At 57.7% G+C, this 25682-nt stretch overlaps 1 protein-coding gene across 28 annotated transcripts in view; it reads right to left on the minus strand.

The window, feature by feature from the left end:
- Positions 1-4406: 4406 nt before the first annotated feature.
- Positions 4407-25682, minus strand: part of NF2 (NF2, moesin-ezrin-radixin like (MERLIN) tumor suppressor) — a 67713-nt gene continuing 46437 nt past the window's right edge. For 6 of the 28 annotated variants that reach the window (XM_081542707.1, XM_081542711.1, XM_081542709.1 and 3 more), the window contains 7 exons: positions 25275-25388; positions 22716-22838; positions 21840-22057; positions 21182-21287; positions 20579-20706; positions 18350-18515; positions 4407-7074 (listed from right to left, as the gene is read on the minus strand). In XM_081542707.1, the coding sequence (XP_081398833.1) occupies positions 7024-7074; positions 18350-18515; positions 20579-20706; positions 21182-21287; positions 21840-22057; positions 22716-22838; positions 25275-25388 (906 nt within the window). In that variant the 3' untranslated portion in view covers positions 4407-7023. Of the gene's footprint in view, positions 7075-12103; positions 16316-16825; positions 16979-18342; positions 18516-20517; positions 20722-21181; positions 21288-21839; positions 22058-22195; positions 22203-22715; positions 22839-25274; positions 25389-25682 lie in introns of those variants that run through there. The other 22 variants (XM_081542712.1, XM_081542698.1, XM_081542702.1 and 19 more) reach the window with 18 other exon arrangements.

A 25682-nucleotide genomic window follows, 5' to 3' on the forward strand; every position in this document is an offset into this window, starting at 1 on the left:
GGTCAGGCCCCGGCTCCCTGATCCCTGCCTTGCTGGGCCTCTCCACCCGACACCCAGTACAGATTGGTCACAGCAGAGCTTGGTAGATGGGGATGCTGGGGTGGGGGCTGCCCCTGGAGCCCGAGAGCCTCCTGGAGTGGGGAGTAGGGTGAGGGTGCGGCCCAGGGATGCGCCTGGCGGGGACATGCCCACTCCATCTGAGAGCTGCTCCCTGCTCTCCCTTCTCGGCGTTTCCGGGGACCTTCCTACGTGGGGCAGGGAGCCCTGGTATCCCCAGCTGCTCCCCCACTATTCCACGGGGAAAGCGGGGAGGAGAGAAAAGCCGTATTAATAAAAGAATAGGACGCTGCGACGGCCGCCCAGCGTGTGCAGCTCAGAATAGCAATGTGCTTTCTCAAGGCAAACAGAACTCCCCAGGTGTTAATGCAAATTCACTCCAGTTAAGATGAAAGAGGGTTGTTTCCCCTTTGCCAGCTAATATGAAGGACTTAATAGATTCTGCCTGAGGAACTCGGCTGGGAGCGGAAGACTGGGGGAGGGACCCGGGCGTGAGCAAGGAAGCTGGGGGTGGGGGCGGTCCCCATGGGTTTTAGGGCAGAGCACCTGTCGCAGCAGGCCTGGCTGACAGCGCCGCCCTGGCCGCCACTTGGGCTGTCAGGAGCCGGACACGTGGCTGGAGACGAGGTGGTGCCAGGTCCCCTGCTCTGTTACCCACTGCCTTTCACCCTAACGTGGGGGCTGGCAGCAGAACTGCCCACTACCCAGTTCGTAGCAGAGGAGGGTGGGGCTGGGAGAGAGATTGGGGTGAGGCAGGCTGACCCTGCAGGGTTCCTGGTTCAAGACCATAGCCCACCACCCCTAGATCCCTCTCCCCAGCCCCGCCCCATGGGACCCTGGGTCTGTCTTTATTTCGCTCCCCGGAGGTAAAAGGGAGGTAAAAGAGACCAGCCTGCGGAATTCTTTTAGAAACACCCACATTCATAGATGGCTGCAACTGGAAGGGGCCTGGGTTCCTCTCATCCAAAACTGGACCTGCACTCGAGGACAAGGGAGCCTGGGGAGTTGGGGAAGGGACCTTCTTGGCCGCACGGCTACAAGCAGAGAGCTTTCTCCCGAGGCACAGGCTGGACCCGACAGGCCAGGGCGGGACTGTTCGTCTGAGTGTCTCCGCCAGTCACGGGCGCCTCCCGCCCCCCGGGGCGGGGGAAGCCCTTCTTCAGCCCAGACCACCCCAGACCACTCCGCACAGCCTGAGTCACCTGAGTCACCCTCCCCTGGGAACCATGCAGGGCCAGGCTGGGCCACTACTGGGGAGGGCGGGGGCTTCAGAGGCCGGGCTGCGTGGTGGCCCAGGAAAGGCAGCTCTGGAGGAAGGGAGACTTTAGGGAGGTCCGGGGGAGGGTGGGCAGGAGAGAGGCTGTCCACTTCCCCCGTTCTGGGTTTAACTCCATCTCCTGGGTAAATGGCACAGCAGGTGCCTACGAGGAGACACCTCCACAGCCTTCTTCCCTTTTGTTTACTGACTTAATTCCTCCAGATCAAAGGCTGCCCCTTCCTCCCTGAGCAGGCAGGCGGGGGAATTACATTATTTATATTGAAAATGGGCAAGAACTCCACGGGGACTTCTTCCTCATGGCTGATAAGAGAAAATGAGGTCACTGTGTGCCCGTCGCCGCCCCCCCCCGCCCTCCCCCGGCGTCTGCAGTGGGTGCCCACGGGCTCGGGATGGGCTGCTCCAGGTGCCAGGCCGAGGGCTGCCCACCCACCTGCTCTCACCGTGAGCCTCCAGTAAATTATTGACCAGAGCAGCAGGTATTAATGCGACGAAGCCAGAACATCCTCGTCAGGCAGCCCCCAGCCTGGGTTATCTATCATCTCCCTGGGCTTTGCAGCTGGCACTGGGCAAACACAGTGAGGACAGAGAGGCCAGATGCAGGTCATTAAGCTCTGGGTGCAGGTGGAGTGAGGGGGCCCATGCGGGGGCCACAGGTGGGCCTGCTCCCTCTCAGGCTGGGGTTTCCTCTGGGTCACCCACTGCCCTTTTCTCTGCTTCCTCCTGCAACTCCCCCCGCCCCATCCTCAAAGGAAGCCCCCAGGGAAAGAGTCACTGGGCTTAGAGCTGCCCCAGGCGTGATCAACTCCCACAAACCCCGACAAAGCTCCCTTTTGGATGAGGACACTGCTGTGTCCAAAACTTAAGTAACTTGCCTCGACCACATGGCTGCTAAGTGGCTGAAACTGGGGTCTTCTCTGAGTTCCAGGTCAGGGGCTTTGCGGCCCTGGGCCCTGTGGTGACCTTTGGCCCTGCCCACGGTTGTGAGAAAGGAAAAGATGGCACGTTTCTTTGTGTGTATTGCTCCTGGTACTTGTAAGGATATGGTGGTACCACTACACACCCGCAATCCCCTTTCCCTTAGAAATCTGAGTGGTTTTTTGCGTCTCGTCTTCATGTTAGCCTGACAGCATCTCAGAGGTGCCCTGAGGCGTCACTCCCAGCCTTCTTTGCAGAGGGGGAGCCAGGAGGCAGAGAGCGGGTGTGCAGCGAGCGACCTCACCGGGAAGTGTCTCAATTTCTTCGGCTCAGAGGCGTCGTGCCAGGTGCTATTCTGGGGCTACTACTCCAGTGGGGAATAGGCATCAAGCGGGAACCAGGAGGGGACACGGCGGGGGTTCCTCTGTGAAGGCTCAGGTCCTGGGGATGCTCAGTGGCCCCGAGCCGGCTCCCGCCTCCCTAGCGGGCGTGGGATTGCGGCCGCAGCATCCTGCCATAATGCAGTAATGACAGGCTGCCAGGGAGCCCTGCCACGGCCCGGGAGGGGAGAGGAGCCCTTGGCCTCCCTCTTAGCTGCCTGGGCTCTCTGAGAGGGAGACGGTGGAGAACACGCGGACCACTCGACTTTCTCTTCCCCAGACGCGCGAGAGAAATTGGATTAGACGCGGTTGCAGCAGTCTTCTCACCAACACCTTCCCCCTGGAGCCCTGCTGCCAACTCGTCCCTACCTCCGTGGGTGGCTCCCGCCTCGCCCCTCCAAAGTGAAGACTTCTGGGGTGGCCAGCCCTGGGGACGGCTGCCAGGCAGTCAGCTCGGGCGAGGACCACAGAGCAGGATGAAGTGCTGGCAGCAGTGCCAGAAGGAGCCACTCAGGGACCTGCATGGGGCCCGGCTGCAAATGCCACAGTGAAACACCGGATCCAGCCGGCAGCTTTGGGTTTATAGCGTGGTCCAAACAAACGAAAAACGACAAAAAAAAAAGCAGAGGCGGATTCAACCTGTCTCCCCCGTTAATTCCAACCCCACTGAATGGTGATCTTGACATCTGTGAGAGCGTATTATTATCTTTTGGGGGTCAGGGGTTGGCTTAAAAAAAAAAGGTAAAAATATTGTCTGGACAACTTCAGATGACCGGTATTTATAAGGTTCTTTCTCTAGCTTGGGACTCAGTAGGAAATCAGACTATTTCCAATCACTGCAAATAACATAACCTACATTTAAGAAATGTGGCAGCTGCTGCACATTCGAAACTAACACAACACTGTAAATCAATTATATGTCGATTAAAAAACCCCAGCAATTTCCTATTATTTATTGAACAAAAATAGTTGAATTAGTTACTAATTCTATACATTTGAAATGAACAAAATAGTAAAGTGTTTAAAAACTTCGTAATTCTCTAGCTTTACAACTTCATACATATCTTTCCAATATATATATAAAGCTAGTTATATATATATGGCTTCCTTGGTTGCTCAGCTGGTAAAAAGTCCATCTGCAATGCAGGAGACCTGGGTTCAATCCCTGGGTTGTGAAGATTCCCTGGAGAAGGGAACAGCTACTGACTCCAGTAATCTGGCCTGGAGAATTCCACAGACTGTATAGTCTATGGGTTTGCAGAGTCCAAAAACATGACTGAGCGACTTTAAACAAAAACCCCTAAGCTCTGTAGGGTAGTTCTCAACTCCAAGGGTGAATGGCACGTGGCCCTGTGACCACATGGGGCCTCCTCTGTCCTGTAGGCAGCTCCTGGGCCCCTGGGACTCCACATGCCGCCCACCACCCCCCTGCCAGAGCCGGAAACGGGGACCCTGGAAGCAGAAGTGCCTGGAGTGACCATCCAGGATGGCACCCTAGTTTCCAGGTCTGGAACTGAGGGCAGGTGAGGGGTGTGGGAAGGACACTGGGCGATGGAGACCCAGTACACAGCCTGCTTCATGGGAAGCGCAAGGGGGGTGCAGTCAGGGATGCTGCCATCAGCCTGAAAAAGTGGGGTCTTTTCCCCACCGACATGGGGATAGAGCTGAGGTCCTAGACATCAGTGGGGGCAGAGGTCCATTTCCTCCTGGAGCCCCCAACGCCCACCACTGCAGGGGCTGGAGCGACAAGCAAACAGAGGAGGCCCAAGACCAGCTTTTTAGTTTAGAATTTTTATTAAAACAATCATTTAAATTACAACAGTCTGCCAGAATAGAAAATAGCCTTCCCTGGTCTGGCCCTGACAGGAGGCCTCAAGAGAGCAGGAGGGTGGTTTGCTGTCTTTGAAAACCCACGGAGCTTCCCTGGAAGCCCAGAGGGGCCAGCCTGGCCCTGGAGCAGTGGCTGTCTCCCCACCAAGGCCGCCCCCTCCAGGGGCCGCCGGGTCTCAGCCCTGTCAGCGGGCGACGCTTACTCACTGTCGCCGGTTGTCAGCCTCAGGACTTGCTGTTTGGATTCGAAAGGGAAAAGAGAGGGAGAGAGAGAAGCCTGTCCCCGAGACTCAGAAGGCAGTCACTCAGGAAGCGTTATGTAAGGCCGCGGGGGCCGTCCAGCAGGGACAGCACACGGCAGAGACCCCGGGGCCTGGGAGGGGTGGCGAGCATGTCAGTGAGGTGGTCCACGCACACCCGCCAAGGGCCGCCGGTGCAGCCTTGCCGAGGGTCACTAGCCTGGCGCTTCCGCCCAAAGACTGTCAGGGCCACTTCTAACCCAACGATCCCAGGCAGGGCCCTGCTCTCGGAGGAGGTCAGGGGCTTCCTTAACTGGACAAGCCCTCAGCTCGTCTACTGACACATCACAGTCGCCTCCGCTGTGGGCGTGCACCTTGAGAACGGAGCTCCTCTTTCAAAGTCCTTGTTCCACTCGGGCTCAGGACCCTTCCGAGGGCCCCGTCCTCTCGGCCTGTCCATCTCTGGGAGGTACCCGCCCGCTCTCGTCCGGGAGGAAAACTGCGGGGTTCTAGCCGGCCCACTCCCCCTCCCACCCCGAGTCACTCCCCTACACGGCTGAGATGCCAGCCCACTCCCCCTGTGGCCACAGACTTCAGACACACAAGCAGCAGTTAAATAATAATAATAATAAAAACCCCACAAAGGCCGACAACGTTTTTATAAATGACCACCATGCTCTGTGCCCACAGCCACCGTTACAGACTAAATCTACGGGTCAGGGATGGGTGGTGAGCCTGAGGAGACAGCCAGGCAGATGCTAGAGGATCCCCACCGGGAACCTTGTCTCAGGGTAAGAGGCCTTGGAGGGACAGGGGAGACAGAGGGGAACCTCCCAGCCACCGCCGTTCACGCTTAGTGTTCAGAGTCCCACTCTGCATGTCCTGAGGGGCTGGCTTCCTGCGGGCAAGGCAGCCCGAGCCGGTGGCGGCCAGCCCAGGACAACCGCTGGGGCAGCTTGACCGTGGAATCTGGCAGGATCTCTGTGAGCTTCTCAGTCTCTCAAAACCACTTAGGATGGCCGGAGACCACCACCTTTGCCCCCGGGAAATCTCCGGGCCCTCACACGTCTTCACGTAGTAAGCATCTTCTCACTGGATGAGACTTCCCTCCTGCCGCTCTGCACAAGAGCCCCATGGGAAGGACGTAAACAGGCTGGTGGGTCCAGCAGGCCATGGAGGAAGGAAGGGCGGGAGAGTGGCCCCAAACCAAGGAGCGAGTGTGGGCCTTGGGGTGGGCACGTGGTGGGTGGGGGGTCACATGCCAGCAGGTGCCGAGCACTGACTATGTCTCCCCGCCAACACCCGGCCCCGGGAGAATATAAAGTGAAGGCTCCTGGGAGACAAGGGCAGCAGGAAAGGAGGCCCAGGCGCAGTCACGGGTTGGGGGCTGTGCCGGGGCGTGGCCAGGGCCAGGGGCGCTGGGTGTTGGGGCCAGTGAGACATCCCTGTGGGCCCTCAAGAGCCCCGCAGAGACCCTGGTCGTGGCTGGGCTGCCAAGGTGCTGACTAGAGCGATGGGGAACCCCCTTGCGCCCCTGCCACATGCAGGAGAGCCTCCGGCTGGAGGGGCCCACCCTGCCTACGCCTGCCTGTCAGACCAGGGTCTGAGCGGGGAAAGGAGAGGCAACGAGAGGGTGCAAGTCCAGGTGCAGGCTTGGCTGGCCTCCCAGGCCCTCAGCCAGCCCTTCACCACAGCTTGGGCCGGGTCCTCCCTGGGCACAGCTGCGTTCCCACTCCCCACCGCGGGCAGCCAGAGCGCTGCCCCCCGGGGGTGCCCGGGCCGAGCGCCTATCTCCTTCTGGCTCATCGTGGCCAAGCTCTCCGGTGACGTGGAGCAGGCGCACCACTCTGGGCCACCTTCTCTCCACACCAGTTCCTCACCAGGGAAGGAGATGAACGTTCTGGAACCCTGGGGGCAGAGGTGAGGGATGTCACCAGCCTCCGGTCTCCAGGGGGCTTGTGTACTCCCCTCCCTGCAGCTACTTCCCAGTCGGGGTGGGGGGGGAGGTCAGCCGGGGCGGGGAGGGGAGAGTAAGACACACTCCAGGGTGCTTTGGACGAAGGAAGCGTAAGATCCCACATCAGACGAGGAGAGACAAATACTTAAACACAACCTAAAGACTCAGGTCAGGAGAACTAGAACCCCACGACAGAACCCTCCGCAGGGTCAGAGTTCAAGGCAATTGCACATGAAAGGGTTGGGCTCTCCGCTGGGCCTGCCTTCAGATGGCTCCCACGGTGTCTCCCACGGTGTCGGGCCCATCCCGTCGGTGCTGGGTGGGGGCGGGCAGAAGCAGCCGGTCCTGGGGTGGCCGGGTCACCTGCTAGAGCTCCTCAAAGAAGGCCACTCGGGACTTGGCGCTCTGCAGGGTGAGCTGCAAGGAAGCAGAGAAGACGATGAAGGCGGGGCTGGCTTCTTGCTCTTTCACAACAGGACCCCCTCCTGCCTCGGGGACTAAGCTCCAAGCGGGTTTGGAATGAAAGGGAAGACGGCTCGAGAAGCTGGTGGTCAACCCCAGGCAAGTTTCCAGAGTCGTCCAAGGACTCGAATTGGGAGGTGACCAGTGAGGACACGCCAGGAGGCAGGGATGGCTGGCGGGCGGAAGACCCCGGGGCATTTGAAGAGACTCCTCCATCCCCGTCTACAAGGTGTGCTGTCCACGCCAGGGCTCGAGGTCAGCTCAGCAGCGGCGACGTCTCAGTCCTCAGGCCCTGGGCATGCCGCTGGGGCAAGGCGACGGGCCCCGGGCGGGGCTGGCCTGCGTCATGTGAGGACCAGCTTGTCTCTCCCATTCCCGGTTCCCCAGGGGACCCCACAGCCGACTTGCCTGTGACCTGGCAGCTGAGAGGGGGTTTCCATCCACAAACTGGGGTGGAGGGCTCAGGCTTTCTAGGTGGGGCTGGCTCAGGCAGGGAGGGGGGAGCACGTCGCGGTGGCAGGGGGTGGGGGGTGCTCTGGGCCTGAGGCCTTTCCTGAGAGGCAGAAGTGGGGGGGGGAGGCAGAAGGGAGGGGAAAGGTCGGGGGAGGGGCTCCTGGCTGGCAGATAAGGCCCGAGCTCGGGTTTGGGACCTCTCGGGGCTGCCAAACCTTGATTCCCCAACCCGGCAGGCCCCTTGCCAGGAGCTCCCCAAGCAGAAGCATCTGGCGTGGGCACCCTCCCAGAACCTGGCTCTGCTCCTGAAATCAACCACACCGGCGAGACTGTGCGCGCCACGACCAGCTCTGGGACTTTGCTAAGGAGAGTTTCCAGGGATGGGGACACAGAGCACGCAGGGTTCGTCCACCTTCACACCCTCGAGCCATTCGGCTTAGTGCTGTGCACATAGTGGGAGCTCCGTCTGTCGAGTGAGCAAAATGCAGGTAGTAACTGCAATGAATGGTGAGATGCAGGGGAAATTCGAGAGTTCCCCACGGGGCTGGAGAGGCCCAGGTGCTAATTCTCCATCACCAGCTCGCTGTGTGGCCTCAGGGGACACGCTTGACCTCTCTGAGCCCCTTTTCTCTGGAGTTCAACCACAGGGGCAGGCTAGATGGCCTGGCCCATTCCCTCATTCAGAGACCTCTGGCAGCCTCTGAATCCAAGGAGCTTGGCTCTCTGAAGGGCGGGGGAGGAAGGCTCCAACCCAACCACTTCACCATCAAAGATGCACAGCATCAGTGCACTCGAAATGAGACAGCTTGAGAGCCGGCTCTTTAAATCCTGCCAAATCTTTTGGCCTTGAAGTTCCCGACTAACAAGCTAAATGCAGGGAGGCATCTGAGCTGTTTCCTTCAGTGGAACCAATTTCTGAAGCCCTTTGGAAAGCCCAGCTCTAACAGGAATGCAGAGAGCTTTCATTTCTTTGCTGAGATGGAACTCCCTCTAGAAGGACGGGCTTCTCCCTAAACACAACAGAAGAGAAGGGCCGGGAGGGACACGCGCGGTGATAATGGGAACCAGGATGCCGAAGAAAGAGAGAGCCAGAGAGCTGCTGGGACAAAAATCATCCCGGGAGAGAGTGAACCGAAAGGGGTGGCAGCCCGTGTACCACTCAGGTTCCTCCAACATGCCCGGGGGACCTCAGGTCAGCTCCTCCAGGGACAGGGGACCCGCAGGAGACACACCTTGCCGCAGCCCTTCTTTCCACGCACTGAGTCACTCACAGGCACAGCCAGACCTCCTGACCCAAAGCCCACCTGGCGGTCCTGGAGGTCCCTTCCTCACAGGTGATGCTCGGAGGGACAGAAATGCACGATGACGCGCTACAGCTGGCGATACTAAGAGGAGATCATGTCCCTCCTCCCCCAGCTCTGGCTCCTGGCCTTCCAGGGAGCAGGGCACAGTGCAGGTTAGAAGGGGTGCAGGCGACAGGGGCAGGCTCATGGCCACTGAGGCGGGGCGAGCAGATGCCCCTGAGGAGGGGGGCCTGGCCACTTCCCCGGGCGGGGAGCCTGGGCTGTGCGGGCCTCCGAGAGCCTGCTGCCCATTTGTACGACGGTGGCGCCAAGAATTCCTGGATTGTCTATGCAAGCTGCGTGCCGGCTGTCCCCTCGAGGTGCCAGCACCAGACTCCAGCTACTCACTCCAGCGTGAGCTTGCCAGGAGGCGAAGCCCTCTTCGGGTGGGCAGCACGTGTCCCTGGACCCCAGCCCACACTGACCTCTTATCTTGCAAGAGCAGCAGTTGAGCCCCAGCCCAAGGAGAGGTGTGGGGACAGACCCAATGCCCAGGCTGTGCGGAAGCAGGGAGGCACCCTGGACGCACAGCCTCGGCAAGAAGACAGTACTGTGGTTTCCAGGCTGCTGGACGGACAGGTGGGGCCACCAGACAGAGGTGGCCGACGTGGCTGCTGACACCAAGGGCCCTGGGATTCCGGCCTCGGCCCACAGGCAGACCTGGTTGCCCTGCCCCCATCGCTCCCTCTTTCTGCACAGTTCTGTAAATGTAAATCTTGTGTGAGTCACTCAGTCGCTCTTTGCGACCCCATGGACTGTAGCCCGCCAGGCTCCTCTGTCCGTGGGATTTCCCAGGCAAGATTACTGGAGTGGGTTGCCATTTCCTTCTCCAGGATCTTCCCCCACCAGGGATGGAACCCGGGTCTCCCACATTGCAGGGAAGATTCTTTACCGTCTGAGCCATCAGGGAAGCCATGGTGGTTCCAATTCCCACAGGAAGCCCATTGTCAGAGGAAAATCCTGCACAAGCCGACTGGCACTCCTGGAACCCACCCGGTGGCCATGGCGGCCCACACCTGCCCCAACTCAGCAGCACCCTTCATTTCAGGTATCACGACGTGATCGTGATCGTGCTGGAGAGCAAGCTGGGGAGGCGGGTGGGGGGAGGGTCTGCAGGGAGAAGCCTGGGCTTCTTTCCTCCTCCGAAGGGGTCTGCCAGCCACGCTCCCGGCCCCAGGCTTGAGATCACTTCCCTCACCTGTGGGATCCCTGACCACCAGCTCTTTCTGGAAAGCTCCCTGACTGTCACACCGACCGTGCAGCCTCAGGCAGGATGCGCTCCTAACCAAGGAGGGAAGCCCTAGTGGAAACGGCACAGAGCCAGCCCTTCGTAGAGTGAACTGTCCCCGTGGTCATCTCTGCAGATTCCTGGGGATTGGCTCACAGAGGCCGGGATCCCGGCCACCTTCTCACCCTCCAAGGTGTACAAGCCACTCAGTGTTTGGTCCGTCTTCCTGGCTCTCCGCACAGGCGGCAAGGGACCACACGGGAGATGATCGGACCGAGGCCTCACGTCCTGCTGTGTCGCATGAGAGAGCCGAAGCTCGTCCCGTGAACCCACCCTCCACCCTACAGCCCCTTGGTGATCCAGCAACGTGCGTCATCACCCCTAGACGGACTGCTTAGGGGGGTCAGCGCCTCCAGGACTGGGGCTGGGAGAGGACCCCCCCATTTCAGTAGATGGAGGAGCAGAAAGGCCTGGGGACGTGGACAGAGAAGTGGGGCCTTGAGCACATAGGCTGCCCCACCCAGAACCCGCGGGGTCCGCTCGCCGGCGCCCCAAGAACGACAGAAGACCATGAAAGTCTCCTCACCAGGCTCAGGGCTGACGGCTCCCCTGTTCCAGCTGTCTCCTAATACCTGATTCAGATCAGCCGTGTGAATAATACAGGAGGAATTAAGTTCTCTCTGAACCGGCTGTTCAAGTCTGTCACTAATCCAAGCTCCATTCCGAGCAGACAAACTTCCTCTTCTCTGCCGGCTGCAGAGCTGGACGGTGTGGTTTTCATCTTTGGGGTGTGTGTGTGTGGGGGGGGGCGCATCTGGTCCACCTGTGGCCTGGCCCCTTCTTTCTGCCCAGCCTTGACACATACAAGCCCGGCAGAGTCACCTCCCCTTCCCGCCCACCTCCCCATGGCACTGCCCGTTGTCTATGATCCCCACCAGGCTGGGCAAGGGCAAGACAGGGCTGGGGGCGTCACCTGGGTGGGGTCACCTGGCAGGGTGAGACCTCTTCACACCACCCAAGCTGTGTGCAGTGTGACCGAACAGACACCTCCAACCAGCTAATAAGCGAGTTCAGATTCAGGAGCTGCATCTGTGCCCTTAAAAAGACAGGAGGCTGCCTCCCCCGGCCCTGGGAAGGACCCGGTAGCCAGCCGCCTCTCCCGGATTCGACCACGTGTAGAAAAGGCAGACTCAGGGGCCTCCAGCTCAGGCGGCCCATGGAGACACAAGCGCCCGCCGCTGCCCGCTCCTGAGAAGGGCCCTGGGGGTCTAGAGACAGCAAACCTGGAGGCACGAAGACAAGCCCCAGGCTTAGCCGGGGGCCCTCCCGCCCTGCAGGGAAGGCTTCAGCTCCCAGGCTCCTCCTGCCTCATTCATTCCCAGCAGTGCCCCCTGCTGGAGGAACACAGCCCCCCAGCCTGGTGGCTGTCGAATCTCTCCTCCCTGGCCTCTCCTCTACAAGTCCTTTTTGGGGGGGCACTGCTTCCCAAAGTGAAGGGAGAGGAACTAGATGTATTCCAGCACGGGGCCTGCAGCGGCAGGGCTGCCTGATTAAGAATGAGTTACACTTTCATCAGCGCATAGAGAAAATTGATTCACAAGGCCGCACTGTGATAATCTGGTTCCTAAAGAAAAGGGGGTGGCGTCGGGGGTAGGGGTGGGCAGGACACAGAGCCACTTCGGCTATCAGTGACGAGAGAGCGAGAAGAAGCTCTACAATTAAGCTGGGAGAACAAAACTAATCAGAGAACCAGGAGTCCTCCAACTAGTCTCTGGGGGCCTCACCTCAATCCACTCATCCCTGGGGGGTAAGAGAGAAAGGCGGCAAGGGTGGGTGGCGGGGGGAGTCTTATTCATTTTAGACAAGGAGACCCACAAGGCTGAACCCGTTTTAGACACCAACCTAAGAACTCCAGGGGCTGAGACCCTGCTCTTCCCATAAAAATGCAGGGGAATTGAAATGCACGCTCTAAAATCATGTTACACTTCCTCTCCCACCACTACATATGGAGAACAGTGGGGCTGGAGCGGGTGGGGGGGTGCAGCACAGATACAAAAGGACGAGCGGCTTCGCCACCACTGGGAGCAGGGAGGTGATCGCCAAATCCAGAAGCAGCAGCGAATTCCAACATAATCTCTGGTTTGGGGTGTGATCAACAGTCCCTTTCCGGAAGAGAAGCTGAGGCGGCAGGGCCGGCGCAGGGGGACGTCGGCTGGGAACTGGCCGATTAAGCGATTGTCATCTTGCTAGCTGACAGCTTGCACCCGAATGCCATCTGGTGATGTGCAGAGGGGCAGAGAGCTTGTCCACAGGCTTATCCCTAAACGGAGGTGGGACGAGGGGCCGAGTCCACCGCCATGAACAAATCCAGTTTGGCATCAGCTACTTTATCTGCTCCTGGGAGATATCTGCCTGGGAAAACCCGGAGGGTGCCTTTGGTTTATGCATCCTTTAGGCAGAACGGCGCCTGGAAACCAGCGTCTGCAGGCATCTCCAGCTGCCCTGGTGATGCTCGGCTCCTCCACCTGGAAAATGGACTAATCGTCCCGCTTCACCTCGCTGGGCAGGAGGAGGCTGACGGACGGTCACGGAGCGCTCGGCACGAGCACCTGGGGGAAACGGTGCAGACAGACCCATGTCTTTTCAAATCGCCAACGTCAGAAGGGAAATCACGGCGAGGAGCGTCAGAACAGAACCTCGTGCCCGCAGAATGAGTTTACAGCCGGACTCGTCCCTGCCGCGGTCGCGGTGACGGATCAGGTGCTGGAGGGAAGCGTCATGGAGACGTACAGTCCGTGTGGAGGGACCAGATGGGATGTTTGACTCAAACATCAAATAAGGCCCGCTGGTGTCCTCGGGCACTTCCAAATGGGGGCACGATGTCCTGGGAGGGCAAGGCAGGTTGTAGGCTCCTCAGCACCCACCATGGGCTTACCCAGGTAAAGCCCGCCCACCCAGGGGAGGGGCTGGATCGCAGTCTTTTGGCAAAGAGGCTGAGCCAAGTGGGTCCCTGAGCTGGGTCTGGGGGCGCTGAGCGTATCAACCACACCAGCAACACAGCCTGAGAAGGGGCCCGGGGCCCGGCAGGCAATGCTGACGGAGGTCACTTAGGAGGGAGGCCGGGCCGGTGGCTTTAACCAGGAGGGACGCTGCTCACACGAGTCCACCCTCGCCCTGGGGTTTATCATGTCCCTGGTGTTGTAAGTCCTCTACTTGACTCCCAGCTGCAGCTTCAGAGGGAGTCCCTGCAAATTGAAGATGTCGTACTGGTCTTTTATGTCTTCCTGATCCGAGAGAGGTGGCTGGGCTTCAGAGACGTGTTGAGGCTCCTCACTGCCGCTCCCCCACCAGCAGAAACCACAGCAGGGCCTCGGTGGTTCGCACCATTTACGAAGGAAATAAGCTTTCTAAGCTCTCTGACCTCCAGGATTTCTCATCTGTCGATTGCCTTTGAGATCCTGTACTTCTTCAGAGAGCACAGGTACAAAACACGAGGACAAGCTTGCTGGTGCTCAGACCAACCCAGAATGACACTGGCCCTCGAGAAGGGGTGGGGGTGAAGGGTGCGACCACGTTGTCACCTCCACACTGTGTTGTGCAGCTAAATCGCACCTGGCCACTGCGCACCTCATTGGCACGGTGGCTCTGAAGACAAGAGGCTCAAGCCCCGGACATTGTTTCCCCCTCCCCCAGCCTCACTGCTGGACAGACCCCACGTTCTCGTTCAGAAGAACCAGAGGCCAGGAACGCATGCTGCTGTCGCTCTCCCCACCCCCCGCCACCCCGAGAATGCCGTGGGTCTACGTTCCCAAGGGCAGCCTTTGATCGCTAGCGCTGCTCAGACTCGGATGCAAATGTCAAACCAGTTGTGCTGATTATCGATCGGGAGAAGATGGAAATGTGGAGCGAAGATCAGCGGGAGGAGAAAAATACACCCTTGTGAATCCAGATCACACAGTATCATCGGTGTGGTTCATTCTGGCTTTTTAAAAGCTTTTACCTCCAAACACGTGGAAACTAAAACACCACTGGATACGCACGTCTTGAGCTGTGCACGCAAATGTGGCACCTCCCTCGGCCAGGCTCCCGAGCACGTTTATTTCTTTATGTAAGTTCAAGCCCTTGCTGAGTTTTTACACGGACTCCTTGCTGTGCTCATCGTGTCCGACTCTTTGCGACCCCACGGACTGTAGCCCGCCAGGCTCCTCTGTCCATGGGATCTCCCAGGCCAGAATACTGGAGTGGGTTGCCATTTCCTTCTCCGGGGGATCTTCCCGACCCAGGGGTTGAACCCGGGTCTTGCTGTGTGTGCGTTCTTGCATCAGCAGGCAGATTCTTTACCACTGCACCACTTGGGAAGCCCACAGGGAGCTCACTGAATCCTCATAAAAGTCCTGAGGGGCATGAACTGTTTTATTCCCCTTTTGTAGGTGAGGACACCGCCCCTTGGCAGAAGGTAAGAATTATGGAGGAAGGGAGTGGCAGAGCAGCTGCCCGGGCCGACTGGCCTGCCTCTTGGCGTTGCCACGGGGACACGGTAAGCACTGCCCTGGGCAAAGCCTTGGGATCTAGCTTAAGTGTCACCAGCCCTGGAGGGTCCTGCTGAGGCAGGGCAGACACAGGCCTCGGGGGGAGGCTGGAGAGCCAAGGGGGAGGAATACACCCGGATGGCCAGAGGGAGGGGAACCAGCCTTTCCTCCAAGGCATCTGTGATCAGAAGACACGAAAAATGAAACAAAACAAAATCAACGCAGGCTGGTTTGAACCAAGATTGATGACGAGCTTCAGGACAATGGAAACTCTTCGGTTCACCACTGGTCTGCATTTCTCACCCTGGACTTTCTAAATGGAGCTGTGCCCTTGACAGTCTGGTGCCCACATCTCAGAGCCTGCGGTGGTATTTCTCGTCATCTAGGCTCACTATGGCCCAGACCACAGCCCAGGCACAAGGCCAGAGCCATCCTGGCATAGCTGGTGGCTGGTCGGCAGGCTTGGTTACTGGCTGCTGGAACCACCAACGTCCACAACGTGCCTCCCCTCCAACTTCATATGTAGCAAAAACTACCTATTGCTTGACCTGTGATGCTGAGATGAAGTCCAGCTATGTTGAGAGCCAACTCCATTTCATTAACCCTTGATTAATCTGAATTCTGGGTTAACTGGAGCTTGCAGCCAGCCTACTTTGAAAACAAGTTCACATCAAGACAAAAAAAAAAAAAAAGGCTTCTGTGCATGTCCTAGGAGCAGTACACGTTTGACTACAAATCAAACCTCATTTGTCTGTAATCACAGTTCAGTGAGGACTGACGGTCAGAACCGGGCCCCTGAAGAATTGAAACATTCTGAATCATTACAGAAAGAAGAGAGATGAAATCATACCAAGGTAGAAGAGTATGGTCACAGAGAATATCTGACAACACAGACTGAAAAAAAAATGGGCTTTCTGTGTGCCCCTGTGCTCGCCACAGAGCCCAGGAAGCTACAGTGGGTCCACCCTGGGTGATGTGCCACCCGGCCCACTCATTTCATGGTCCTCACTCCTGCCCAGTGCAGAGTATGTACTGCTTGGTGACAAGGTGTTCAATGCCATCATGTGGCATGAAAGCTTGAGAAACAAGAGCCCGCTAAATAAAAGAGTCACACACAAATTGTGGTTCACGCCAGGGGTTCCTGGAACCACTGACAGATCGAATCCATCTTATAATGAGATCCATCTGGGACTTTAATAGCTAACCTCTCTTGCTTGGATGGCAACCACAAATAGGATCTAGCCTATGCCAGATTGCACTCTTTGATACAAAGCTTCCAATGGGCTTGTTTTATTCTGGGAGCAGAAACCATGGTGAGGACACCAAAGGACACGTCCACACGTGACGGGTGGCTGTTGGCGGGCTCACTGGCGTGGGTGCTGCTGGGGTTCGGGCGAGGAGCAGGGGGGAATATTATTTTATTATTGTATGTAATAAATTCTCTCCACTGCCTAGGCCTGTCGCAGAAGGAAAGCAGCAATCATTCAATTAGTTCACTTGGCGAGCGCTGACCGCCCGTCGGCCAGGACTGCGCTGTCCCAACGAGAGTTCCTGCAGAGGCGGCTGTCAGCGCGCTCGAGGGTGGACAGACGCTCCGCTGAGCCTGACCGCAGCTCAGACCCCTGTGCTAGTGGTTTGCTTTACTTGAAAAGAGAGCAGATGTGGACAAAAAGTGGGGGTTGGGGGGAGGCTCTAGAGGAAGACAAAGGAGCACGGGCAGCTCTCCCCACCCCACCCCGGGCCCGTGACCAGAAGCTGCCAGGTGTGACCGCGGACGGGTCTTCAGAGGCTGTCACCACATGAAAGGTCATGATCTCGAGTTAAAAAGACACCCAAACAGACCCCGTTCCCATGCTAGGGTTATTTATCCGAGGAGGACGCCACCAAGACGAAGGACTTGAGACACACCTGACCGGACAAGAAGCCATGACCTTCCCCAGCCCAACAACAACACACGTGAAGGAAGAACGGCTGGTCCGACAGCCCCGGGACATGCTTTTCCTAGCGAGGCGGCCTCCAGGGCCCTGGAGGTCGGCCTGGCCCCTCAGGGAGGACGCCTGCTCTCAGACTCAAGCATGCTTCGGCCAGGCCCCAGGCGCCGCCTGCTCCCGGGGGAGGGCTGGGTGCAGCCCCGGGGACACAGACAGGCAAGCTCATGCAGGGGTTAGTACCACAGAGGGCGGTCCCATCACCACATACAGAGTACCTGGGGATAACCTACTGTGAGGGCTCAAATGCAGATAGGTCTTCTGCCTTGGGCTTGAGGCTAAACCAGCAAGATAAAAACGAAGAGAAACAGAAAACACACCCTGTGATATCAACAATGGCACGCCATTCGCAAAATGCTTCAGACGGGCCTGAAACTGTGACTGGTGACTTCATTTGTTTTTTACAGCGTGGAAATGGGGATCTCTTCCGCTTTCAGCACCCCAGGGCTGCGAGGCAGCTACATACAGCCTGCGCCCAGGGCTGTGGGGAGACAGAGAGGAGTGAGGAGGGGTCCGAGGCAGCTCCTTGGAGGCCCGGCCGGCTCCCTGGCCAGCTGGTCCTTCCTCCTCTCTGCCCACAGGCTGAGGCCTCGCTCTAGCTTCCCTCTCTGCTCAGTGTTTCAGACGTGGGTCCAGGAGGGAAACCCGTTAAGTTACAGAAGCTGGGGGAAAGAGGAACGTGGATGGTGGAGAGGTCTCTTCTTCCAGGTCATGCTATTAAAAGGAATTCTCTACTCGGTGCCAATGCTAACTGGAGTCAGGAGGGAGGATTCGGGACTCCCGATTGTCCCCCTCAGTGATGGCAGGTAGACACATCTCTTAAGGTTTTCAGATACAGCTTAAGCACTGAAAACAGTCCTCCAACTGGGAGATTAATTTTAAAGACTTGGGTAAAGGGTACAAAATTAAACACATCTATCACCATCTAAGCTCACTGAAGAGCCTTGTCGTACTGACCCCCGTGTGACAGGTGTTCCTGGTTCTAGGGAAAAGTGTCAGGAGCTGACATCACCTGGCAGGAGAGGACCTTTCTGCTCTGCCCAGCGGAAGACAAGTATACTCTTGGGCTGACAGTATGGGACTTAATTTCCTCCCAAAGGCTGAAAGCTCAAAACATCCATGGAGAAAAAGACATGAAACTTGTTAGCAACATAAATGGGAAGTCTCATCTTTTAAAACATTAAGGTTCTTCCAGATATTTCCTTTCAAGTCTGGACGAAAGCTTAACATTCAGAATTTGGTTTTGAATCAAGAACAGAATTTTATAGTCCTACGCCACTTAGACACACAAAAAGCCGAGAAGGAGAGGCCAGTCTTGACAGCCTCCCTTTCATTTTGCTTTCTCATTAAGTAAGGCAGCTCCCTGGGCAGAACTCCCCTCGGCTTGAAAGACAGAATTGCTTTACTGCTAAATGATGGATCAAAACCCATCCCGTAACCATGATTCATTTCATCAGCGCTCTTAACACAAGCTCCCCTTCTATCTAGCCAACAGGTTCACAGTCATCGGCAGATTAACTTCCCTTCCCGGCCTGAGTCAAAAAAAAATTCCCCAATTAGGTACATGTTAAAAAAACAAAAACAAAAACACGACGCCAGTGTGATGACTCGGCTGCCGAGGGAGCCAGGGGCCGAGCTCACGCTTCGTGAGCGGCAGTCCCGAGCGGCGGAGGGCGGGCGGCCCGGTACCTTTTTGATGGTGCTGTGCTTGCTGCCGCCGCCGCCCCGCTCGGCGCTCTCGTTGTGCAGCGCATCCAAGGCCGTCTCCCGCTCTCTGAGTCTCAAGGCCTCGATCTCCGTCTTGAGCTCGTTGAGCTGCTCCTGCAGGTGCTTGCTCTTCTCCATGTACTCCACTCTGCCGGCGAGAGGGCAGCGCGTCACGGGGCTGGCCAAGGGCGAGACCCGCTGTGGCTGAGAGGCCACAGACCCACGAGCTGCTCGGCCCGGCGACCTGGAGCCTGAGCTAGGGGGGTTCCGGTCTCTGCTCGGCCGCTCGCGGCCCGGGGGAACTTGGGCCGGTCCCTTAACTGCTCCGCATCTGTTTCCTCGTCCATGAAGTAGGGATGACGATCATAGAGCTGAGGTCAGGATTAAGCAGAAGGGAGCAGAGAGCCTCAGTAAGCTGTCCTACCGGCAGTCACGGCTAACAGAGGGCTTCTAAGTTCTGTCCAAGAAACAACACGAGAAGCTAGCCTCCCAGAACCCAGAACAATGTCCTCGTTCCAAAACTAAAGTTGCATAGTCATGTCCGACTCTTTGTGACCCCATGGACTGTAATCTACCAGGTTCCTCTGTCCATGGGATTTTCTAGGCAAGAGTACTGGAGTGGGTTGCCTTTTCCTTCTCCAGGTGATCTTCCGGACCCAGGGATCAAAACTGGGTCTCCTGCATTGCAGGCAGACGCTTTACCGTCTGAGCCAGCAGGGAAGCCACACCCTTCTTGGAGAAGTGACTCCATTCTGGTGGACCTCTCGTCGGACAGGCCGTGGCCCGCATCCCTACTTGCTCTGGGACATCGACATCATCCACTAATGATGACAGACGCTCACGCAGCCAACACCGGGAAGAGAAAGACGCCCGCCACCATCTGCAGGCAGACACGCTGCACCTGGGAGGGAAGCCACTCTCGGGGTGTCTGACTGCCTGGGTGCGGCCAGGCAGGCCGGGCCCTCCCAGACCCAAGGGGACATTCTGCAGGGACTCCTATGGCTGGTTATGGACTCTGCCCAGATGCTCATGGGGACTGAGTAAGGAAACAAACTGTAAATGAGCAGGGAATGGACAGGACGCAGCTCAGCCCGATCGCTACCAGGTAACGCTGAACATGCCTAGGATGCGGGGACGGGGGAGGGGAACTCACGCCGCGGGCACCACAGTCAGAGACGCTGGGGCCGTCTGTCCTCAGGACACACTACCCAGCCTGGGCAGGAAGCTGGTTACCTGAGGACACCAAGCAAGGTGAAGGCGCTTGCCCTACAGAGTCAGGTGGGCAAGGGGCTGGACCCCCGATTCGTCCCTTATCCTCAGAGGGGTGCTGGGTGAGTTCCTAAGCATTCTAAGTCTGGGCTCCTGTTGATAACGGGATCACTGGGCCTGCCTTTGAAGTCAGTTGGTGGCAATGAAGTGAAAGCTAAAAACCGAGTACCAGGCGCCCCACGCCAGGTAGCTGCCCTAACAGTCCCCCAGCCGGGGTGGCATGGCTGGCTGATTCACCTACGGCACAGAGCAGGGGACCCCGGTTAGACATCCTTTGTCGGGGGTGCTCCCTTCCACCCCAGGGCCATGTCCCCCAACCACAGAGTAAATGAGGAGGACAGCTCAGGGCGGGCTGAGCTCGGCTGCCAGAGAACACAGCTAGCAAACACGTTCCACCACCAGGTCAGAGCACGACCACCCCTCGAACAGGGTCTGACTGGCCTGGAGACCCCCAACAACCAGTCCTAGACTGTGGGTGAGCTCTGAGGCCACGGTAAACTCCGAGTCACCCATCAGGTGTCATTTTTATCCCGGAAGACTGAATGCTGGTCTGTTGCCCTTCATTTCCAATCAGGAAGCTCCTCTTCCGGTGGGCAACTGTGAAAGCGTTAGTCGCTCAGTCGTGTCTGACTCTTTGCGACCCCGTGGACTATAGCCCATCGGCTCCTCTGACCATGGAATTCTCCCAGCAAGAAGATTGGAGTGGGTAGCCATTCCCTTCTCCAGGGGATCTTCCCGACCCAGGGATCGAACCCAGGTCTCTTGCACTGCAGGCAGATTCTTTACCGTCTGAGCCACCAGAGAAGCCCACAAAAATGCGAGCAGCCGGGAGAGACAGGCAAGAGTGCTGTGAGGGTCCGGTGGGCAGGGACAGAGCAAACCTTCATGGGGTTAGGGACAGGCTGCCCACGTGGGGCCCCGACGGGGCCAGGGGCTCCGTACTTCTCTTTCTCTATCTCCATGGAGAGCCGCTTCATGTCGGTGTCCTTGAAGTCGAAAGACAGGCTGTCGCCGATGAGGTTGAAGCTTGCCGTGTCGGGAGGCGGAGGTGCTGGCAGCGGGTTCATGGGCTGCGAAGGAGAGACCTGATCATCAGGAGGTTGCTTCCCCAAGATCGGAGGGCACCGCCGTGTCACTGTCAACCCTCCAGAGGCCACAGAGGCCCTGCGCCCAGCATGCCCACCCCTAAGGCGGACGGAGGGCGAGGCAATGAGATTGGACCACTGTCTCCTCCCAGATCAGAGGGTCACCTGAAATACGGCCCCAATAGACCTCTCCCACCGCCTGCCCTACAAGGCTGTAAACAGTATTGTTTATTACTCTTTTGGACCACTCTTTTGTACTTCCTGCTCCATTCCTCTGCTTAAACCATGTTGCCTCTCTACACCCCTTCTCGCTTTCGAGGCCCTAGAATGTTCTGCAATGCTCGCTCTGCCATGCATTTGCTTAACAGTCGCCCCGAGGGCCCTGCCAAGGAACCTGAGGGCTGGGAGGGCAGGGAACCTATGAGGCTAGAAGCAAGGTGGCTGGCAGCCCCAGGCTCACCGGGTACGTGGGCTTGGTGGTGATTTCCAACAGTTTCTGCTTGGCTCTTCGCTCTGCCTCCCGGGCTTCCTGCAGGTCCTGCTTCAGCTGATCGGCCTCCTTGGCCCTGCAAGGAGAGGAGGGGCTATGGGCTCCACGGAAGACACAAGAGGGAGGTGGAGGTACACGAAAGCGGAACCCCTCTAGGAAGTTCAGACTAGGAACGAGCCAGTGTTTATCTGACGGCTGTGGGACAAGGACAACCCACAGCCTCGAATCGTCTTTGCAAAGCACAGACCACAGTCCCATCCTTGGACCTGGCTGTGAGCCGGGGTGGCCTGCCCAGCCCCGCTCCCCGCTGCAGGGCATGGTGAATACTGCTGTCTCTCCCCACGCCCCTCAAATTAAAAAAAAGGGGGGCAAAGAAGCGTATTGTGTAAATGTAAGAAAAGTCTCATGTCTCCTCAGCTAAAAGCAGCCTGTGGATAAGCTCGGCGGTTTTCCTGCAAACACGATCATCTGCGAGACAGGGGCTCATTGCAAAGGCACGGCCAGACTGCAATCGACGGAACCAGGGAGCTGCGTCCCTGCGGCCGCCTGGCTCCAGCCCCTCTGGCCCGTGCGGGAGCGGCCTCTGGCCAGCCCAGGAGATGGATCGGCAGTGAGGGGCCCTGCTCACCTCCTCTCCGACTCCTCGGCCATCTTCAGCGCCAGCACCTCGGCCTCCAGCACCTTCTGCTCCATCAGGCGCTTCTCCTCCTCCGTCCGGATGGCTGTGGCCTTGATGCGCTGCATCTCCTGCTCGGCCTCTGCCGCTTTCTGGGCAAGGAGCTTCGCCTCCTCCTCCGTGATCTGGGCCTTTTCGGCCAACAGGTCGGCCGTCTCCTCAGACCGCATCTGCAGAGAGGAGCGCGGTTCAGCGGGAATGGGGGGGTCCCGTTCCTGTCCTCCCGCCCCGGTCAGGCCTCAGACGCCCAGGTCAGCAAGAACCAGCGTCTTGGATGCCCTGAGGCCCTGCCGGTCCCCAAGCCACACCCCTCAACTGCTGAGAAGGCCCTTCAGGGGGTCCATCCGCGGGGGCCTGTTTGAGGTGAGGCTATACTTTATGAGGGAGAAAACCAGCTTAACTCTGTCCTTCTCTCTCTTTAAATAAGTGGTTTGAAAGTGGGGCAACTGTGCCCTCCTGGGACACATAACAGTGTCTGGAAACGAATTTGATTGTCACAAATGGGGGAGTCCAATGGGCAGGGGCCAGGGACACGGCCAGTCAGCCCTCAGCGGACAGGACGGCCCCCACCAGCGGATCACCTGACTCAGTGAGGGGTGGGCTGAGGCTGAGAAGCCCCGAAAGGTAACCCATGGTGAGTGAAGTTTGCCTGCCCTGCAAGGCTGAACTCAGCCTAAGTCTGCTCCTGGAAACACAGGTGGAAAGAAAGACAATGATTTTTTTTTTTTTAAGCCGAAACATCAAAGCAAGTGTGGCTACTCCATGGTCTTCGGGGCCTAACCCCGAGCCCGAGGGAGGCCTCCCGGGACCCAGCCCCGCGGACGTCACCAGGGCTTCGTTGGCCATCGTTGCCTCTTCCTTCATCTGCAGCAGCCTCCTCTCCAGCTCGTCCCGCGTGCGTTCAGCCTCCTCCCGCATCTGCTTCTCCCGAGCGAGGCGCTGCCGCTCCATCTGGGGGGGAGGAGCGGCCACTGGTCACGGGGCACCGCAACCTGCGAATGCCCAGGGCCAGGGTCTCCCTCTGAGGACCCCTTGCTTTTCCTCCCTGCACTTTAGGGACCCAGCGTGACTCCCCTTGCCCACCACCCTCCATCCTTCTGAAACAGCTTGTCGACCGGCAAGCCGCGCTCCTTGAAAAATCATCAAGGGGTAAGTGAACAAACAGCGGAACGCCGAGCCAGCCTCCACTGGCATGGACGGGCGCATTCAGGCACGGCGGGTGCGGAAGCAGCTACCTGGCCAACGGGGCCCTTGTGCGGGGAGGGGAGACGCCGGTGGCCCTGCCCTGCGGCTCGAAGGATGCAGTGCAGGCTCCTCCTCCCAAGGCGCAGCTGCAGAGACAGACTGTGTTCTCCCTTGCACCCACGGACCCCTCCCACACCTCTAGTCTCATCAGCAACGGCACCGCTCCCGCCTCTGACCCTGGGAGATGAAGTCGTCCGTGTGATGCATCGCACGCAGTACTTCACAGGGGAGGCGGCAGCAGCCCAGGTACAGACCCCACAGCCTCACGTGGAGGCAACTCCTGAGCCAGGCTGAGCCAGGCCTGCAACAGGAGGGAGCCAGGAGGGGACGGGGCCCGCTCCTCGTGGCACCAGCGCCAAGCCACCACCGCCACCTCCCTGGCCTTCTGGATCGCTGAATTAATTGGGCCACATGCTGAGTTCAGAAAGAAGGAGCCAGAAGTGACCACTGCACTATTTTCTTCCTTAAATAATTAAAGCACATCTAATGACTTATTTCTTGCTTTAACCTTTTCCCAAAGTCAAGATTTCTAAGACTGTTGCATTTTCTAAATACTAAGCCAAAAAAAAAAAAAAATGGCATTGGGCATCGAAGGAATAATGCAAAGACAAGCAATAAAATCCTGTAAATTCTTCTCCAATTTTCCTCTTCCAGGTCAATGAAAAGCTTGGCCAATTTGTTCTCGATTTCCACCATGTTAGAATTTCCATTACGTGGATGACTAGATCCCCATTACCATCAGCTTGAAAAATGCCTACAATCCCTTCTGCTCCCAGCACTGCACCTTCCCTGAGACCTCCACCCCAATCATAAGGGATGCCCCTGTTTGCAAAGCAGTTTCAGCCACAAAGACCCGCAGGTACAGCGTGTCCTTTGACCTGAGACACAGAAGGACATATCCTCAGCTCCACTTGACAGATGAGAAAACGGAGGCCTGGCAGGTTAAGTCTCAGTAAGGCCCATATCTGGCACCAAGGTCAACGTCTGTCCTGCTGGGCCATGGAGTCCCTGACCTGCGGCTGCCAGATGTAAGGAACGTGCATCTGCTGTCCTCCCGGCAGCGTGGGTCAGAGGTATGTTCATGTTATTCTCTGCACAGTCTGGAAGCTTACACGCTCCCTTGCCCTATTCAGACCTCTTGCTTCTAAGCTCTGCTCTGCCGATAAGGAGGTCAGAGAGGGCTCTTTTTGAAGTTGCCTCTACGACCCTGCGCTGGCCCACGAGCATTTCTTTGTCCAACAAAACCCATTCCACTGCCCTCCCCCACCCCATCTCGCACACACAAAGTATCCCAGGGAGTATGTCTGTGGCCTGACGTCTCAAGAGAGCAAAGAGACGGAGAGCCGAGAGCACAATGGATCCAACTGGGCATTTCGTCCTAAATCCCGGCGGGGCCGGGAGCCAGCCTCTTTGGAGGACCCGAATTAGAGAGCTGCACACAGACCAATCATCACCCCTCTGAGCCTGCAAGTCCGAGGGCAGCCGATTGCAGCTGCCGCTCCTCTGTCTGGCAGTTCATCCACAACCATGACTGACGTTAGCAGCAGCAAGGCACAGATAAGCTGTGTGGGTTTCGGTGAGTCGGAAAGGTCTATGAGTGGAAAACAATGATGCGGATGGTCTGGGCTGCTGTTAACGTGCTCCCAGCACCTCCCACTGTGGCCGCGGCGCCGCCTGGCCTGACCTGAAGTGAGGAAGTGCGGCCGGGGTCTAATTAGCATTCCATCAGTGGGCTGCTGGGTGCGCCCTGTATTCCATCACCAGCCAATTAGAAAAGAAAAAGGCTGGGCACAGGAGACGGGCAGGCAGAAAGAGCGCAAGCTTAGCTGCATGGACCAGAGATGGATGGATGGATAGAAAGATGGACGGACGGATACGTGTGGGCTTGGCTATCTCTGCCCAAACCTGCCCTGACCACGCTTCACTCACTTCACTGGAGAAATAACCAGGGATGTGTCTTTGAGATACACTGTTACAGTTTATTCCTCATTTCCAGAGCTGATGTCCCACCATCATCTATTCATCGGCCAGAAAGATCCAACAAGGATAAAATAAGAGTAGGCACTTTCATGATCAAAGGACGGCCACCCTTTACCTCCCGGCCGAGGCTGGGCAACAGCGGCAGTTCCAACACTCGCTCACCTGCTTTCTTGCCTTCTCCTCCCTGGCCTGGGCTTTCATCTGCTGGACTTCCAAAGAATCGGCCTTCCTTCTCCTCATAAACAGGTCATGATTCCCAATACACAGCTGGAGAATCTGCGTCCAGGAAAGCAGGGGACGTGTGAACACCCGTGGACAGGGGCCATGTGCAGGGCTACACGAAGGCATGCTCTGAACTCCCAGGCAGCGACTGCCCATGCACACCAGTGGGCAGACACAAGATGCAGAAAGCACTTGATTGTCTACTAATAGGAGCGTGGAGGAAAAAATATATATCTGTTTCATACAATACATAATGGAATACTATACAGCAGTGAAGTGCGCGTGCTCAGTCACTCAGGACAGTATTTTTAAGCATCAACATAGATAAATCTCAAAAAAAAAAAAGAG

The sequence above is a fragment of the Giraffa tippelskirchi genome, chromosome 11 (assembly GCF_054371585.1).
Source record: "Giraffa tippelskirchi isolate mGirTip1 chromosome 11, T2T-mGirTip1v1.2.pri, whole genome shotgun sequence".
NCBI lineage: Eukaryota > Metazoa > Chordata > Mammalia > Artiodactyla > Giraffidae > Giraffa > Giraffa tippelskirchi.